This window comes from Hyperoodon ampullatus (genome assembly GCF_949752795.1).
Source record: "Hyperoodon ampullatus genome assembly, chromosome: 11".
Taxonomy (NCBI): domain Eukaryota; kingdom Metazoa; phylum Chordata; class Mammalia; order Artiodactyla; family Ziphiidae; genus Hyperoodon; species Hyperoodon ampullatus.
In genome coordinates, this window is record NC_136924.1 from 83253996 (window position 1) to 83273775 (window position 19780).

Genomic DNA, 19780 nt, shown 5'->3' on the forward strand with positions numbered 1-19780 from the left:
AATTTTTTTCTACACTACCAGCCCTGAAAAAGTGAAAATTACACTTGGATTTTATTATAATACTTGAGTTCTATTGAAAGACTAATCTCTGAAGACTAGTTTAAAAGTAGAACACTTTACTATTATTTTATTATTGGTATTTAATCTTGGCATGCCATTAATGTTATCTGTCAAGCAATAATCTATCAAAATATAAAATTTCTTTTGTATCATCTTAACATAGACTTAAGACAGATGTGGGTACTTTTCCTTTTAAAAATGGGGATAATGTGTTAACATGTCTTTGTTTTATCTGTGTAATTTTTTAAAAACTGCTTTATTGAGTTATCGTTTATATACTATACAATCCACTCATTGAAATTGTGCAATTCAGTGTTTTTCAGTAAATTCAAGGAGTTGTTCAATATCACCACAGTATAATTTTAGAACATTTTCATCTAACAAAAAGAAGCTACATATTTATTAACAGTTGCTTCCCATTACCCCACAAATCTCCTTTCCCTATAATTCTAAGTAACTGCTAATCTGCTCAGTGTTTCTATAGATGGTAAATCTATAGAATAGGTAATATTCTGGACTTATAAATGAAATCATACAACATATGGTCTTTTGTTATCGGCTTCTTTTATTTGGTGTAATATTTTCAGGGTTCATCAATGCTGTAACATGTACTCCATTCCTTTTTTTGGCTGAATAATATCCCATTGTATGGATGTATCACATTTTGCTTATCCATTCATCAGTTGATGGACATTTAGATTGTTGCCACATTTCGGCTATTATAAGTAATGCTACCATGAACATTCAGGTGCAAGTTTTTGTATGGACACATGTTTCATTTCTCTTGTTTATGTAAGTACATAGGGGTGGAATTGCTGGGTCAATGGTAACTCGGTATGTAACATTTTAAGAACCGCCAAACTATTTTCCAGAACACCTGCAGAATTTCACATTCTTACCTGTGACATAGATGGTTCCAATTTCTCTACATTCTTATCAGCACTTTTTATTAGCTCTTTTTTAAAAATAGCCATCCTAGTGGATGTGAAGTAGTATATCATTGTGGTTTTGGCTTGCATTTACCTAATGGCTAATGTTGAGTATATTTCATAGTCTAATTGGACATTTTTGTATCTTCTCTGGTAAAATGGCTATTCAGATTCTTTGTCCATTTTTTAATTGGATTGTTTGACTTTTTAATATAGAGTTTTAAGAGTTATTTCTATATTTTGGATACAAGTCCTTTATCAGACCTATAATTTGCAAATATTTTCTCTCATTCTGTAGGTTGCCTTTTCACTTTCTTGATGGTGTACTTTGAAACACAAATATTTTGTATTTTGATGTTGTCCAATTTATGATTTTTTTCTTTTGTTACTCATTTTATCTGTTTGTGTTGTATTTGAGAAACGATTGCCAAACTCAGGGTTACAAATATTTATGCTTTCTTCTAAGAGTTTTATGGTTTTAGCTCTTACATTTAGTTATATGATCCATTTTGAGTTAATTTTTTATACGGTTTTGAAGTAAAGATCTAATTCCATTCTTTTGCGTGTGGATATCTAGTTTTCCCAGAACCATTTGCTGAAAAGACGATTATGTCCCAATACCAGTTCTCTGACATCAGCTGAGTGTCTTATCATTCAAATCAATCTGATGCTAACTATTTGGAGTTAGCACCAGATCCCACAAACTAAAGGCTAAGGTCCCCAATAAGACTGCCCTTACTTCAGAAGAGAGCTGCAAGTGGGGTCCCCAGGCAAGGGGCACTTCTGCCTGGTTGAACTGGCTACAGATTTGGAAGCTCCCACGACACTGCTTCAGGTTCAGTAATTCACTAGAATGACTCATAGAATTCATGTAAGTGCTTAATTATGATGACTGTTTTATTGTAAGGGATTTAAATGAGCAGCCAGATGAAGAGGTGTATAGAACAAGGCCGAAAGGGTTGTGGAGTGGGAGTTTCTGTCCTTGTGGAGCCAGGGTTGCCACCCTCCTAGTACATCAACGTATTCACCAAACAGGAAGCTCTCTGAGCTTGTTGTTCAGAGTCTTTATTGACATAATTATAGACGTGGTTGATTAAATCATTGGCTATGTCATTAAACTCAATCTCCAGCCTCTTAATCTCTTCTCCCCAGAGGTTGTGTGGGGGAGGGTCAGGGGATGGGGGTGGGAGGTGTCTCAAAGTTCCATCCCTCAAATCACTTGGTTGCTTTTTCTGACATTCTCTCCCAGCCTGAAGCTATCTGGGAACTCTGACAAGAGTCACCTCATAGCATAACAAAGTCACACCTGCCACTCAGGGAATTCCAAGGGTTTTCAAAGCTCTGTGTCAAGAATCAGGAACAATAGCCAGGTCATGGAAGCAACCTAAATGCCCATCGACAGACGAATGGATAAAGAAGATGTGGTACATATACACAGTGGGATATTACTCAGCCATAAAAAGGAACGAAATTGGGTCATTTGTAGAGACGTGGATGGATCTAGAGACTGTCATACAGAGTGAAGTAAGTCGGAAAGAGAAAGACAAATATCGTATATAAACACATATATGTAGAACCTAGAAAAATGGTACAGATGAACCAGTTTGCAGGGCAGAAATTGAGACACAGATGTAGAGAAAAAATGTATGGACACCAAGGGGGGAACGTGGCAGGGGGGTGGTGGTGATGGTTTGATGAACTGGGAGATAGGGATTGACATGTATACACTAATATGTATAAAATGGATAACTAATAAGAACCTGCTGTGTAAAAAAATAAATAAAATTCAAAAATACAAAAAAAAAAAAAAAAAACAGAAAGAAAGACTAGATTTATTTATTTATTTTTTGTCATACCATAACTGTTCTTTCCCCCATTGAATTGTCTGGGCAAGTGTGTCAAAACTCAATTGACCATAAATGTCTAAGTTTATTTCTGTACTCTCAATTCTATACTATTTATCTATATTTGCATCCTTATGCCAGTACCACACTGTATTGATTACTGTAGCTTTGTCTTTAGTTTTGAAGTTGTAAACGATGCATTCCCCAACTTTTTTCTTCTTTTTCAGGATTGATTTAACTATACTGGATCCCTTGCATTGCCTTACGAATTTTAGGAACAGTTTGTCAGTTTTTACCAAAAAAGCCAGCTGAAATTTTGATAGAGATTGTGCTGAATCCATAGATCAATTTGGAGAATATTTCATATTAAGTTCTCTGATCCATGAATGTGGGATATGTTTTCATCTTTTTAAGATATTCTTTCATTTCTTTCAGTAGTGTTTTAATTTTAATGTACAAGTCTTCCACTTATATTATTAAATTTATAATTATTTTATTTTTTTCACGCTGTTGTAAATGAAATTGTTTTCTTAATTTTATTTTTGTAGTGTTTATTACTAGTATATAGGAATCCAGTTGATTTTTAAAAATATTTATTTTTTTATTTGGCTGCACCAGACCCTAGTAGCAACACACAGGATCTTATCTGGTATGTGTGGGATCTTTGTTGAAGCATGTGAGATCTTTTCAGCTGAGGCATGCGGCATCTTTTAGTTGCGTCACGTGCACTCTTACTTGTGGTATGTGGCATCTAGTTCCCTGACCTGGGAATGAACCCGGGCCCCCTGCATTGGGAGCATGGAGTCTTAGCCACTGGACCACCAGGGAAGTCCCCAACTGATTTTTATATTGGTCAAGTATCCTGCAATATTACTGAACCTGTTCATAGTTTTAATAGTTTTTTTTAGTGAATTACTTAGGATTTTCTAAATAAAACTAACATTGTCTACAAGTATAGTTTACTTCTTCCTTTTCAATCTGGATGTGTTTTATTTCTGTTCTTTCATAATAAACCTAGCTGTAACCTCCAGTACAGTCTTTTTTTAAAAATTATTTTTTATTTTACTATTTTTTAAACATCTTTATTGGATTTTAATTGCTTTACAATCGTGTGTTAGTTTCTGCTTTATAACAAAGTGAATCAGCTATACATATACATATATCCCCAAATCCCCCCTCTTGCGTCTTCCTCCCTCCCGCCCTCCCTATCGCACCCCTCTAGATGGTCACAAAGCACCCAGCTGATCTCCCTGTGCTATGTGGCTGTTTCTCACTAGCTATCTATTTTATATTCGGTAGTGTATATATGTCCATGCCACTCTCTCACTTTGTCCCAACGTACCCTTCCCACTCCCTGTGTCCTCAAGTCCATTCTCTATGTCTGTGTCTTTATTCCTGTCCTGCCCCTGGGTTCTTCAGAACCTTTTTTTTTTTTTTTTTTTTTTTTTTAGATTCCATATATATGTGTTAGCATACAATATTTATTTTCCTTTTTCTGACATACTTCACTCTGTATGACAGTCTGTATGTCAATCCACCTCACAACAAATAACTCAATTTCGTTTCTTTTTATGGCTGAATAATATTCCATTGTATATATGTGCCACATCTTCTTTATCCATTCATCTGTCGATGGACACTTAGGTTGCTTCCATGTCCTGGCTATTGTAAATAGTGCTGCAATGAACATTGTGGTACATGACACTTTTCGAATTATGGTTTTCTCAGGGTATATGCCCAGTAGTGGGATTGCTGGGTTGTATGGTAGTTCTATTTTTCATATTTTAAGCAGCCTCCATACTGTTCTCCATAGTGGCTGTATCAATTTACATTCCCACCAACAGTACAAGAGGGTTCCCTTTTCTCCACACCGTCTCCAGCATTTATTGTTTATAGTTTTTTGATGATGGCCATTCTGACTGTGTGAGGCGACACCTCATTGTACTTTTGAATTGCATTTCTTTAATGATTAATGATGCTGAGCATCCTTTCATGTGTTTGTTGGCAGTCTGTATATCTTCTTTGGAGAAATGTCTATTTAGGTCTTCTGCCCATTTTTGGGTTGGGTTGTTTGTTTTTCTGATATTGAGCTGCATGAGCTGTTTATAAATTTTGGACATTAATTCTTTGTCAGTTGCTTCATTTGCAAATATTTTCTCCCATTCTGAGGGTTGTCTTTTCATCTTGTTTATGGTTTCCTTTGCTGTGCAAAAGCTTTTAAGTGTCATTAGGTTCCATTTGTTTATTTTTGTTTTTATTTCCATTTCTCTAGGAGGTGGGCCAAAAATGATCTTGCTGTGATTTATGTCATAGAGTGTTCTGCCTATGTTTTCCTCTAAGAGTTTTATAGTGTCTGACCTTACATTTAGGTCTTTAATCCATTTTGAGTTTATTTTTGTGTACGATGTTAGGGAGTGTTCTAATTTCATTCTTTTACATGTAGCTGTCCAGTTTTCCCAGCACTACTTATTGAAGAGGCTGTTTTTTCTCCTTTGTATATTCTTGCTTCCTTTATCAAAAATAAGGTGACCGTGTGTGCGTGGGTTTATCTCTGGGCTTTCTATCCTGTTCCATTGATCTCTATTTCTGTTTTTGTGCCAGTACCATATTGTCTTGATTACTGTAGCTTTGTAGTATAGTCTGAATTCTGGGAGCCTGATTCCTCCAGCCCCATTTTTCTTTCTCAAGATTGCTTTGGCCATTCGGAGTCTTTTCTGTGTCCATACAAAGTGTGAAATTTTTTGTTCCAGTTCTGTGAAAATTGCCATTGGTAGTTTGATAGGGATTGCACTGATCTGTAGACTGCTCTGGGTAGTAGAGTCATTTTCACAATGTTGATTCTTCCAATCCAAGAACATGGTATATCTCTCCATCTATTTGTATCATCTTGAATTTCTTTCATCAGTGTCTTCTAGTTTTCTGCATATAGGTCTTTTGTCTCCTTAGGTACGTTTATTCCTAGATATTTTATTCTTTATGCTGCAGTGGTAAATAGGAGTGTTTCCTTAGTGTCCCTTTCTGATCTTTTGCTGTTAGTGTATAGGAATGCCAGAGACTTCTGTGCATTAATTTTGTATCCTGCTACTTTACCAAAGTCATTGATTAGCTCTAGTAGTTTTCTGGTAGCATCTTTAGGATTCTCTATGTATAGTATCATGTCATCTGCAAACAGTAACAGCTTTACTTCTTCTTTTTTGATTTGGATTCCTTTAATTTCTTTTTCTTCTCTCATTGCTGTGGTTAAAACTTCCAAAACTATGTTGAATAATAGTGGTGAGAGTGCACAATGTTGTCTTCTTCCTGATCTTAGCGGAAATGGTTTCAGTGTTTCACCATTGAGAATGATGTTGACTGTGGGTTTGTCATATATGGCCTTTATTATGTTGAGGTAAGTTCCCTCTATGCCTTCTTTCTGGAGGGTTTTTATCATAAATGGGTGTTGAATTGTGTCAAAAGCTTTTTCTGCATCTATTGAGATGATCATATGGTTTTTCTCCTTCAATTTGTTAATATGGTTTATCACACTGATTGATTTGAATATAGGAAGGATCCTTGCATTCCTGGAATAAACCCCACTTGATCATGGTGTATGATCCTTTTAAAGTGCTGTTGGATTCTGTTTGCTAGTATTTTGTTGAGGATTTTTGTATTTATGTTCATCAGTGATACTGGCCTGTAGTTTTCTTTCTCTGAGGCATCCTTGTCTGGTTTTGGTATCAGAGTGATGGTGGCCTCATAGAATGAGTTTGGGAGTGTTCCTCCCTCTGCTATATTTTGGAAGAGTTTGAGAAGGGTAGGTATTAGCTCTTCTCTAAATGTTCGATAGAATTCACCTGTGAAGCCATCTGGTCCTGGGCTTTTGTTTGTTGGAAGATTTTTAATCACAGTTTCAATTTCATTGCTTGTGATTGGTCTGTTTATATTTTCTATTTCTTCCTGGTTCAGTCTCAGAAGGTTGTACTTTTCTAAGAATTTGTCCATTTCTTCCAGGTTGTCCATTTTATTGGCATATAGTTGCTGGTAGTAATCACTCATCATCATTTGTATTTCTGCAGTGTCAGTTGTTACTTCTCCATTTTCATTTCTAATTCTATTGAGTTGATTCTTCTCCCTTTCTTTCTTGTTGAGTCTGGCTAATGGTTTATCAATTTTGTTTATCTTCTCAAAGAACCAGCTTTTCGTTTTATTGATCTTTGCTAGTGTTTCCTTCATTTCTTTTTCACTTATTTCTGATCTGATCTTCATGATTTCTTTCCTTCTGCTAACTTTGGGTTTTTTTTTTGCTCTTCTTTCTCTAATTGCTTTAGGTGTAAAGTTAGGCTGTTTATTGGAGATGTTTCTTGTTTCTTGAGGTAGGATTGTATTGCTATAAACTTCCCTCTTAGAACTGCTTTTGCTACATCCCGTAGATTTGGGGTCATCATGTTTTCATTGTCATTTGTTTCTAGGTATCTTTTCATTTCCTCTTTGATTTCTTCAGTGATCTCTTGGTTATTTAGTAGTGTATTGTTTAGCCTCCATGTGTTTGTATTTTTTACAGAGTTTTCCTGTAAGTGATATATAGTCTCATAGCACTGGGTTTGGAAAAGGTACTTGATACTATTTAAATTTTCTTAAATTTACCAAGGCTTGATTTGTGACCCCAGTTATGATCTATCCTGGAGAATGTTCCATGAGCACTTGAGAAGAAAGTGTATTCTGTTGTTTTGGACGGACTGTCCTATAAGTATCAATTAAGTCCATCTGGTCTAATGTGTCATTGAAAGCTTGTGTTTCCTTATTTATTTTCATTTTCAGTGATCTGTCCATTGGTGAAAGTGGAGTGTTAAAGTCCCCTACTATGACAGTGTTACTGTCGATTTCCCCTTTTATGGCTGTTAGTATTTGCCTTATGTATTGAGGTGCTCCTATGTTGGGTGCATAAATATTTACAGTTGTTATATCTTCTTCTTGGATTGACCCCTTGATTATTATGTAGTGTGCTTCTTTGTATCTTGTAATAGTCTTTATTTTAAAGTCTATTTTGTCTGATATGAGAATTGCTACTCCAGCTTTCTTTTGATTTCCATTTGCATGGAACATCTTTTACCATCCCCTCAGTTTCAGTTTGTATATGTCCCTAGGTCTGAAGTGGATCTCTTGTAGACAGCATATGTACGGGTTGTTTTTTTGTATCCATTCAGCCAGTCTATGAGTCTTTGTCTTTTGGTTGGAGCATTTAATCCATTTACATTTAAGGTATTATCAATATGTATGTTCCTATTACCATTTTCTTTATTATTTTGGGTTTATTATTGTAGGTCTTTTCCTTCTCTTGTGTTTCCTGCCTAGAGAAGTTCCTTCAGCATTTGTTGGAAAGCTGGTTTGATGGTGCTATATTCTCTTAGCTTTTGCTTGTCTGTAAGGTTTTAATTTCTCCATTGAATCTGAATGAGATCCTTGCTGGGTAGAGTAATCTTGGTTGTAGTTTCTTCCCTTTCATCACTTTAAATATATCCTGTCACTCGCTTCTGGTTTGCACAATTTCTGCTGAAAGATCAGCTGTTAACCTTATGGTGATTCCCTTGTATGTTTTTTCCTCGCTGCTTTTAATATTTCTTCTTTGTATTTAATTTTTGATAGTTTGATTAATATGTGTCTTGGCATGTTTCTCCTTGGCTTTATCCTGTATGGGACTCTGTGCACTTCCTGGACTTGATTGATTATTACCTTTCCCATATTAGGGGCGTTTTCAACTATAATCTCTTCAAATATTTTCTCAGTCCCTTTTTGTCTTCTTCTTTTGGGACCCCTATAATTTGAATGTTGATGTGTTTAATGTTGTCCCAGATGTCTCTGAGACTGTCGTCAATTCTTTTCATTCTTTTTTCTTTATTCCGCTCTGTGGTAATTATTTCCACTATTTTATCTTGCAGGTCACTTACCCATTCTTCTGCCTCAGTTAATCTTCTATTGATTCTTTCTAGAGAATTTTAAATTTCATTTATTGTGTTGTTCATCATTGTTTGTTTCCTCTTTAGTTCTTCTAGGTCCTTGTTAAACGTTTCTTGTATTTTCTCCATTCTATTTCCAAGACTTTGGGTCATCTTTACTATCATTATTCTGAGTTCTTTTTCAGGTAGACTGCCTATTTCCTTTTCATTTGTTTGGTCTGCTGGGTTTTTACCCTGCTCCTTCACCTGCTGTGTGTTTTTCTGTCTTCTCATTTTGCTTAACTTACTGTGTTTGGGGTCTCCTTTTTGCAGGCTGCAGGTTCATAGTTCCTGTTGTTTTTGGTGTCTTCCCCCAGTGGCTAAGGTTGCTTCAGTGTGTTGTGTAGGCTTCCTGGTGGAGGGGTCTAGTGCCTTCCTGTTGGATGAGGCTGGATCTTATCTTTGTGGTGGGCAGGCCCATGTCTCGTGGTGTGTTTTGTTGTTCCTGTGACATTATTATGATTTTAAGCAGTCTCTCTGCTAATGGGTGCGGTTGTGTTCCTGTCTTGCTAGTTGTTTGGCATAGTGTGTCCAGCACTGTACCTTGCTGGTCGTTGAGTGCAGCTGGGTCTTAGCGTTGAGATGGAGATCTCCGGGCGAGCTTTCGCCATTTGATATTACATGGAGCTCGGAGGTCTCTGTTGGACCAATGTCCTGAACTTGGCTCTCCACCTGGCTGGAGCACCAAGACCCTGTCAGCCACATGGCTCAGATGAAAAGGGAGAAAAAAAGAAAGAAAGAGTAAAATAAAATAAAGTTATTAAAATAATAAATATAAATATTAATAATGAAAAAATTTAAAAAGTGATTAAAAAAAAAGAAAGAAGAGAGCAACTAAACCAAAAAACACATCCACCAATGATCACAATCACTAAAAACTCTACTAAAACCAACAAAGAAACAAACAAACCAAAACAACAGAGAGACAGAACCCAAGTACAAATGGTAAAAGCAAAGCTATACAGACAAAATCACACAAAGAAACATACACATAAATGCTCACAAAAAGAGAAAGAGAAAAAATATATATGTCTATGTATAAGAAAAAAAAAGGAGGAAGAGAGCAACCAAATCAATAAACAAATCTACCAATGATAATAAACTCTAAATACTAAACTAAGATAAGCATAAAACCAGAAGCAAATTAGATGCAGAAAGTAAACCCCAAGTCTACAGTTGCTCCCAAAGTCCACCACCTCAATTTTGGGATGATTCATTGTGTATTCAGTTATTCCACAGATGCAGGGTATATCAAGTTGATGGTGCAGATTTAATCCACTGCTGCCGAGGCTGCTGGGAGAAATTTCCCTTTCTCTGTTCGCACAGCTCCTGGGGTTCAGCTTTGTATTTGGCCCCACCTCTGTGTGTGGGTAAATTGAGGGTGTCTGTTCCCGCCCAGACAGGATGGGGTTAAAGGAGCAGCTGAATAGGGGGCTCTGGCTTACTCAGGCTGTGGGGAAGGAAGGGTAAGGATGCAGGGCGAGCCTGCGGTGGCAGAAGCCAGCATGACATTGCAACAGCCTGAGGTGTGCTGTGTGTTCTCCCAGGGAAGTTGTCCCTGGATCATGGGACCCTGGCAGTGGCGGGCTGCACAGGCTCTTGGGAGGGGAGGTGTGGAGAGTGACCTGTGCTTGTACACAGGCTTCTTGGTGGCTGCAGCAGCAGCCTTAGCACTTCATGCCTTTCTCTGCTGTCCCTGCTGATAGCCGCGACTCATGCCCATCTCTGGAGCTCATTTAGGCGGTGCTCTGAAACCCCTCTCCTCGTGCACCCTGAAACAATGGTCTTTTGCCTCTTAGGCAGGTCTAGACTTTTTCCTGGACTCCCTCCTGGCTAGCTGTGGTGCAGTAGCCCTCTTCAGGCTTTGTTCATGCAGCCAACCCCAGTCCTCTCCCTGGGATCTGACCTCTGAAGCCCTAGCCTCATCTTCCAGCCTCCAGCTGTTCTGGTGGATAAGCAGACAAGCCTCTCGGGCTGGTGAGTCCTGGTCGGCACCAATCTTCTGTGCGGGAATCTCTCTGCTTTGCCCTCTGCACCCCTGTTGCTGAGCTCTCCTCCATGGCTCCAAAGCTTCCCCCCAACCGTCCCTTCGTTTCCACCAGTTAAGGGGCTTTCTAGTGTATGGAAACCTTTCCTCCTTCACAGCTCCCTCCCACTGGTGCAGGTCCCATCCCTATCCTTTTGTCTCTGTTTTTTCTTTTTTCTTTTGCCCTACACAGGTACGTGGGGATTTTCTTGCCTTTTGGGAAGTCTGAGGTCTTCTGCCAGCATTCAGTAGATGTTCTGTAGGAGTTGTTCCACATGTAGATGTATTTCTGATGTATCTGTGGGGAAGAAGGTGATCTCCGCGTCTTACTCTCCTGCCATCTTGAAGGTCTCCCTCCAGTACAATCTTGAATAGAAGTGACATGAGTGCACACCCTTGTCTTATTTCTGATCATAGTGGGAAACTAGTCAGTCTTTTACTACTACATATGATAGTTGTGAGGTTTTTGTAGATGCTCTTTATTAGGTTGAGGAAGTTCCCTTCTATTGCTAGTTTGTTGAATGTTTATATCATGAAAGGGTGTTGGATTGTGTCAAATGCTTTTCAGCATCTATAGAGGTGATCTTATGGTTTTATTTTATTAGCATGATATATTACATTATTTGATATTTAGATGTTAAACCAACTATGCATTTCTAGGATAAATCCCACTTAGTCTTGGTGTGTAATTTCTTTTACTATTTTGTAGCCTTTAAAAGAATTTAGGTACCCCAGAAACCACCCCAAATTATTGTTTGTTTCAAATAATTAGATTATATAAACTAATAATCAAAAGTTATACAGGTAACCTGGTCCTAGATCATCTCTAAATCTCTGGCTCTAGTATGTTAGATCAATATCCTAGAAGTAGAATTCTGTTACCCTGAGCGTATCATTTTGAAGTCTTATTTAAAATACTAACCACAGGGCTTCCCTGGTGGCACAGTGGTTAAGAATCCGCCTGCCAATGCAGGGGACACGGGTTTGATCCCTGGTCTGGGAAGATCCCACATGCTGTGGAACAACTAAACCCGTGTGCCACAACTACTGAGTTTGTGCTCTAGAGCCCACGAGCCAGAACTACGGAGCCCACATGCCACAATTACTGAAGCCCACGTGCCTATTACCCATGCTTTGCAACAAGAGAAGCCACCGCAATGAGAAGCCTGCACACCACAACAAAGGGTAGCCCCCACTCTCCGTGACTAGAGACAGCCCGCGTGCAGCAACGAATACCCAAAGCATCCAAAACTTAATTAATTAATTAACAATACATAAATAAAATAAAATACTAACCACATAATCTGATTGACGGTACACGTAACTGTACCTTCCTAGGGCATAAACGTTATGTAATTTATATTTATACAATTTTAATGATCATGTTTCAAATCATAAAAGTCATTAACAAATGTTTAAACATTTTGAAACCATTTTGAAACCATAATCATTCTGAGACCAAAGTTTAAAAAGCTGAGAATAGATAATGAACCTCCCCTTATAAAAAAGAATTCTATACTGATAAATAAATAATAAAATGATAATATAGTTAACATGTATTGAAAATTTTTTAAATTTTTGGATTTATATCAAGGCTATGAAACCATTTTACAGATCAAGAAAATAAACCTTCAAAGAGGTTAGATAAATTTCTAAAGACATAAAGCTCTTCTGTCATGGGACCAATGTTTAAATCCTGGCCTTCGGGGTCTGGCTCAGATAAAGTGACTAAGTATCAATACAGTGTTTCTGGGTTTAGTTTGCTATTTTTGTTTTTATTGTTTTAACGTAGAAATTATCCAGTGAGTTTGTAAACCCTTTATTCTTATACAACTTAGTATCCTAGTACAATGTAGCACTGTGCTTTGGTAAGTGCTAGTCTGAGTTAATAAATTTCAGTGCCCATTAGCCTGTTATCCTTAAAGTATTGTAGTTGTAAGTAAGGTTGCATTATAAGTATATTTTAAGTTAACCATCATGGACTATAAGAATGGTTAAAATTTTTTCTCTCAATAAAACTGGGCCCAGGGTGATCATAGGCTACATACATGCACATGTGCTTACATGACTGAATTAATAATATAAAATTTTAAAAAGTGATTTAATTGAAACAGCTTCACGATAATTTGTTCACATTTTTTTTACATTTCAACTATCGTTATATCTTGCCTGTCATTTATGAAAGTTTGTTTTTTGAGTGCTCATTTATTATTCATTCATCAGGTATTAACTGGCATAGTCCTATGAGTCTGACGTTGTGTGGCTATGAATCTGGTCTAGAAAAAAATTTAGAATGAAATTACTTAATATTTCTTCCAAAGTTATGTAGTAGAAATCTTAACTCTCTTTATAATGTTTAATTTTTTTTCACCTAAGTATTTCGGAATTACTTTGATTTTTCCCTAAATACCTGTCTTTCTTTGTTATTTTTTTCTTAGCATTGCAAGAAATAGATAATATCAAGGACATCAGGAGTGGGAGAGATTGCAGACTCAGCAGGTCAGAACATTGTATTATTATCATTTGCTGATCATTCTTTTGTCATTAATTTTGGAGTTCTTGATCTCTTGCCACTTGTTTATTTCTTATCCATGCTTACTTGGTGTGGTCTTCAGTTTTGCAAGTAACGACTAAAGCCTTTAGATAATAAATCCAGCATTTAGGCATTCTCTTTTTAGGATTTGAAGATGAAAAAATAATTCGAAGAGTTTTTCAGGAATAGAAGAAGATTTCTTACCTAATATGGTACACAGTTACCCTGATTTCTATTATCCTTTTTAGGGTGTAAACAGTTTTGAAATGAAGACTTTTTGATGACTTTTCCAGAATCAAAACTTTAAAACATATACAATGTTATTAATTATGTAATTGTAGTGGGAGAACACTTGGGTCATGAAGTTCAAGTTTCCTTTCTTTTCTGCCCTGTTCTCGGGGCACAGGGACACCTCTAAAAGCTCTTGATGCTCTTAGAGTCAATCTGTTTACCAACGCTAATTTTAACTACTGAATGTTGACTACCATATGTAAATTGAAGGTTAATTAGTCAAAGGGTCTACTGTGAGCATTTGTCAGCCATTGTGGAAAGTTTAGTGTAAGTCACACTCAGTAAGCTGGATGCAACCATGCTGGCCTTTGCAGTCCCCATTTCCCTGAGTGTCACCATGAGTGACTGATTGCTCGTGTTCATCTCCTGCTTCAAGGAAGACTACCAGTTGTCTTAAATAGTGATTACGACTCTTGCTACTATTGCTTAGTTATTTATAGAAGCTTGGGAGCCCTCTCCCTTTCTGTTACCCCTCTAGTGTTACCACTTCCACAACTCTCCTGGAGTTTGACTTAGCTCATCAACATCCAGGCCTCCTGGAGAGCAACTACCAGTGGGCTTTTCGGGTTCCATCACACAGAGAGATAAATAGCTTTGTTCTTCAGTCTGATCACATCTCTTCAAGTGAAATGGCTTATTCAGAAAGGATCTAAGCTTAAAGTTCTTCTGCCAGGATGCTTCAGGGATTTAGTTATTTTCTAGAATTATGGACTAAACAGATTATTATTGTATGCATTTTGAGAGAACACCACTCTCCAGCTTAAAGGAAAGATAATTTCAAGTATATCTTGATGCATCGCATATACTCGGGTCTCTGCTCTTGGCTAAATTAAGAAAGAGTCCTGCAAAAAGCTGTGTTTAGAATGATATGCCCAAGTAATTGGGTTTGTAAGTATGTCTGCACTGATTCTTGTAGAGTTGAGAACCACTTTTTAGTGATACGTGTATAAAGAGTTTTCTGATAGTAAACATCTCCCAATTTTCAGTTTATAAATATCATTGAACTAAACATTAAAAAGAAATAAATTGAAGCCAAAAGTAGTGGATTTTCTTGGCATCCAGCTGTATGTATATATTGATGTTAAATTGAATACAGTTGTTTGAGTTTTGCATGTTTGGAAGTGAGATCAAGAAGGAAGAGTCCTCATAGATCCCTTATAGCCTTGACGCATAGAAAGAACTTCAGTCTAATCCATCTTTTTTACAAACCTACATTGCTTCCCACTGTCACATGAAATATTAGTAACAGAGATTAATCTATGTTTCTTGATATGATGCAGACCCACTGAATTACGTGCCTTACAGGTTATGGAACACAAACAACTCTGCACACAACATTGTGCACACAACATTGTACACACACATACAAAATACCATCATCATTTGTCATCTTCACCAATTTATATTTGATAAAGAATACCGTTGATACTCATACTTCACTTTGAATTGTATTGATATTTGAAGAACTCAAGAACATTAAGAGTTTTTTTTACTGTTGTTTCTCTGAAGAAGTTCCCTATTCAGCTGGATGAAACGATAAGATGATCATTCATTCATACATACAACAGAAGTTCCTACTCTTCTGGAGTTTTCACTCTAGTGGAGGAAAACATAAAACAAGGATTTTAATATATATGTTAATGGGAATACATACTAAGGAGGAAATAAAGCAGAGTAAATTGAGAATGGTGGGAGGCTGTATCCAATACCATGTCTAGGGTAGGTCTTTCTGATAAGGAGAGAACGGAGCACAGACTTGAATGTAGTGAGAGGGAATGATTTAGATATATGGGTGAAGAGAGTTACATTCAGTGGGAAGAACAAGTATAATGAGTGTGCTTGGTATGTTGAAGGAACGTCAAGAAGGGCACTGTGGCCAGAGAGAGTAAGGAGTGGACAAGTAAGAGATGAGAAAGGGTAGGATGTTGTGATGACCATTTTATAAGGCCTGGTAGACCATGGCAGGACCTTGACTATTATTCTGAGTGAGATGGGAATCATTAAGGGGATTTCAGCCAATAAAGGGGCATGATGTGGCTCTCAAGGTTTAAGGATCACTTGGACTTACAGCTTGGGTAAAACATTAAAGATTTCTTTCTTTATACACAGAATATAAATTATGAATGAAAATAGACTTTAACAATGATTAGGGCAACATTATCTGATTAAGATTTTGACTGATGATTGTGTTCAGGGAGCTCATGTTAAATAGTAGAGCTGTCATTTTTCATTTTCATTACTTTAATTTGCAGAGTTCTTTTGATTTTGAATCATGTTCTTCGGTTCTGTATAACTTATTTTTTCATAATAGGCACATTAATGACAAAGGTATGTAATATTTAGAAATTTGTGTGTCCAGTTAGTTGCTTTGCATAGCTGAATTTCCCATTTGTTTGTCATTTTTAATTTCAACCCAAACTACATAGCCTTGTGTAAGTCCATAAACAAGTCATGAATTTTTATCTCCTAGTTGTAAGGGAGAATATTTGAAAAGTATATTATGGTTTACTGTAATGATCACATGATTGATAAGACTATGAGAAGGAAACACGGATCAGTTAAAAAAAAAACAAAAACAGCTTCATAGGACTTATAGGGCATGAATTCTGGAACCAGCTCTGAAACTTACCAGGAAGACGACTTGAGGTCTTTAACCTGTGTTTGCCTGCTAAATGACGAACTCTGCTTCTCCCATAAGGAGAATTGCATTGCTACTGTTATCTCTGCAGTTCCTTTACCTTTGTTAAACCAATGTGTGCAATGTGTAGATAAAAATTGGTTGAATTAGTAATCACTTACATTAGAAGTGACCATTTTTAATATAAATGAAAAAATAGGGATATACTATATAAATAACAGAGGAAAATGTCCATATTTATTTTCAGAAAAATTAGGTTATAGAAGGTATTATTGATATTTAGAAGGAAGGGTTATTTCTAAAATTATTATTACTGTCATGTCAAAGAATCAAAGTGATTATTGAAAAGGAAATTGAGGAGGTGGGAGTGCCTTCACCTATCAGTCTTATGGCAGCAGTTTCCAATTGCCCAATAACTGTTTACTAGAAATGTGTCAGACTTTTGAATCAATGCATTAAAAACTATCTTAAAACTATAAGTAGGTATATAAGCTTAGATTTTCATTATTTGACTTTTAGAATATTCATGTAATAAATATATATTTTGTTTTCATAAACAAATATATAAATCTGTTTGCTTATGAATACTTAGTATAATTTTCTTTAAAATTCTTGTTTATTCTAAATTCTTTCCCTTTTAGTCATAAGAATAGGAATCAGGTTTATGTTTAAACGGAGAAATAAGGAAATTACTCTTTGACACTGTTTTTTGAAGGAGAGGGTATGCAGCCTCAACTTCACATATGCATGTAAAATTGTTGAATCTTCTGTGATTCCAGTCCCTTTTTTGCTGGGAGGTTCTCCTTCTCCTGGAAGGGCCAGTCCCTCCCCCATGCTTAAACCTACTTCCTCTGGCAGTTCCAAAAACGTTGATTCTTCCACTGAGTATCTTCAACTTCTTCTTTATTGGAAACTTTAATGGTTAAACATGTCAACCCCCTCTTAAATAATAAATAAACAAAACTTTCCCTTTGACCTTATTTCTCCCTCCAGCTACCACTCCCTTCATATACTTATTTCCCCAGAGTTTTAACTTACTGTCTCCATTTTCTTTCTTCCTTCTTGCTCATCAGCCCTCTTCTACTCCTATCCTGCCAACCATTGCTAAGGTCATCAGTTATCTCCATCACACTAAATCCATATGGTAATTGTCAGTGATTTTCTTATTCTCGGCCCTTGAGTTCTTTCAACTGCTTGAATGACTTTCCACTTTCCACTCCAGTTAAAAAAAAATTTTTTTTCTCTTTGCATTTTGCTGAATGAATCTATCTTGTTCTCCACTGTATCCCTAAAATACTTTTCAAGGTGCTTTGCTTATAGCTTGTGCTAAATGAATTTAGTTTGAAGATCCAAAACCAAATATTATAGTGTGAGATATAATGTCAAAAAGCCTACAAAAGAGCTACAACCTGATGTTCTATGGGGGTTCATAGTAAAGAGAAAGAAAGTTTCATAAACAAAACAGTATTTGAGCTGGATCTTAAAGGATGATTTTCCTAGCAGAGATGTTAGATACTGGTAGGGCTTAACTAGTATATATTTAAGATCCTGGTATCTTAAGTGTCTTTTTCGGCTTGGGTAAGTTTGGATTCAGCACAGCGTATACAAAAGGGAGACAATGACTCTAAAGATATGGTGGGCTATTTACAACATAAAGAAACTTTACAGTTCAAATCTGTAAAGAGGACTTTGAATCTCATGCTAGTGATTAGACTTAACAGGACTTGGGGAGCCATTAAAAATTTTTGTTTGTTTTTTAAGGGAACGTGGGTGGTGATTGGGTCTATGCCTTGGATTAAGTAGTTAATATGCTGGCAGTATGAGGTTGATTGAAAGGGGAGAAGCTAAAAGGGGAAGGTAGGAGACGATTGTGGTCATTTAAGCAAGAGATCCAGAAAGTCAGGACCAAGATGGTAAAACCTGGGGACAGATAGGAGCAGAAATCCAGAGATGGAATCGTTAGGGTAGACTTCCTGGAGCAATAAGGGATGAATTTTAACCTTAAGTAATTGAAATAAAAGCCATGCAATTCACAGATATAGGAAATTGGAAAAATTAATGGTTTGTATTTATTTACATATTTTTAATTAGTGGGAGGTATGTGAATTGTTTTGAGAGTCTGTACATTTGAAATACCAATGTTGATATATTGAAGAAGCATTCCATGCAGAGATTCTGGAACTAAGCAGGGGAGTTGAGAATGAAGCTATGCGAGATTACATTCGATAGCAAAATTTGCCTCCTTGGTGGAAGAGCAATCCAGACTTAGGAAACACCCTGAAAGACCAACAGTCTGAATGCCATGTGGAATTTTGGAGAAGACCAAATGGAACAGTCAAAGTAGAAGAAACTCTGAAGCTTGAATTATAGTTTTGCTGCTTGACAAGCTATGTGGTCCTGAAGTAGGCTTTGGTTTATTTATTCATTTATTTATTTTTAATCTTTGCACAAGTCCTGCCTGAGTGGTCTGCAAATCATAAACACTAAGTGCAGACTCAGTTGGCTCCCTAGAATATAATCATTTCTGGATTATGGAATTTTTTGAAGTATTGAAAATTGTTTAGATGTTCCTTCATTCATTGGTTCACTCATTCATTCATATATTCTTACTAAGTCTTAACCTGTGGCAGGCAATCTTTTAGTTATATTGCCTGATTTTTCTCCATCCATTCTTGACTAGGTTTTCACCAGTTCAGTTTAGCATATTATTCCCAGTTAGTTATAGGAAAAATACTGACTGATTTCGATCTTGTCCATCTATGGAATCACGCCATCCAAATCTCAGACTATGTCTCCTCTTCCTCAAGTTGGTTGGAGCAAGTGATGGAGAGTGTTACTTTTACATTTATCATAATAGGAAATACATTCATTATCCTGATTCCCTTTAGATGATCATAGTAAAATACTTAACTTATAAATGATTTAAATCATCCTCAACAGTAGTTAAACACGCTGGTGTTATAGAGATCTGACAGACATAACTATTATCATACGACTACTGAGAAGTTTTTGGACCGAAGTGCCAGTTAGAAGAGGGGAGCCCTATCCCTGAATGCTGAATGAGTGCTTGCCTGGGGTGTCCCCAGGAACAGGAGCTGACACAGGTGTTCAGCACAGTTGCTTACTGCTTCCCATCAAGAAGGATGGGGGGTTCTTAGCACTGCTGGTTTGTGGCACTCAGCATATTTGGCAAGCAGTCAGCCCTGGCTGTGGATTTCCCTGGGGAAAATAAAAGCCACAGGGAAGTCATCAGTGTGACCTTCTGCTGGGTAGTTGGCACATGGCTGCACCACGGGAAGGCTTTCAGTTGTCATTTTCTGAACGGATAGATATCAGGTGCTGATGGAGGCTCTCCATTCAAGGTGGGAAGTGGAAAAGGAGAAAAAATATTGAGCAGAAGCTTACCAAATAATTCCCAGTCATGAAGCTTAACACCAGCTGATCTGCTGATAAAAGGGATATTCTTGTGGGGAGGGGGGAGGGAGTT

At 36.9% G+C, this 19780-nt stretch overlaps 1 protein-coding gene across 1 annotated transcript in view; it reads left to right on the forward strand.

The window, feature by feature from the left end:
- Positions 1-19780, forward strand: part of SOX5 (SRY-box transcription factor 5) — a gene marked incomplete at both ends in the record, with an annotated part of 680357 nt that overhangs the window by 6898 nt on the left and 653679 nt on the right. The window contains one exon of the mRNA XM_079714354.1: positions 13270-13330. Coding sequence (XP_079570480.1) covers positions 13270-13330 — 61 coding nt within the window. The remainder of the gene's footprint in view (positions 1-13269; positions 13331-19780) is intronic.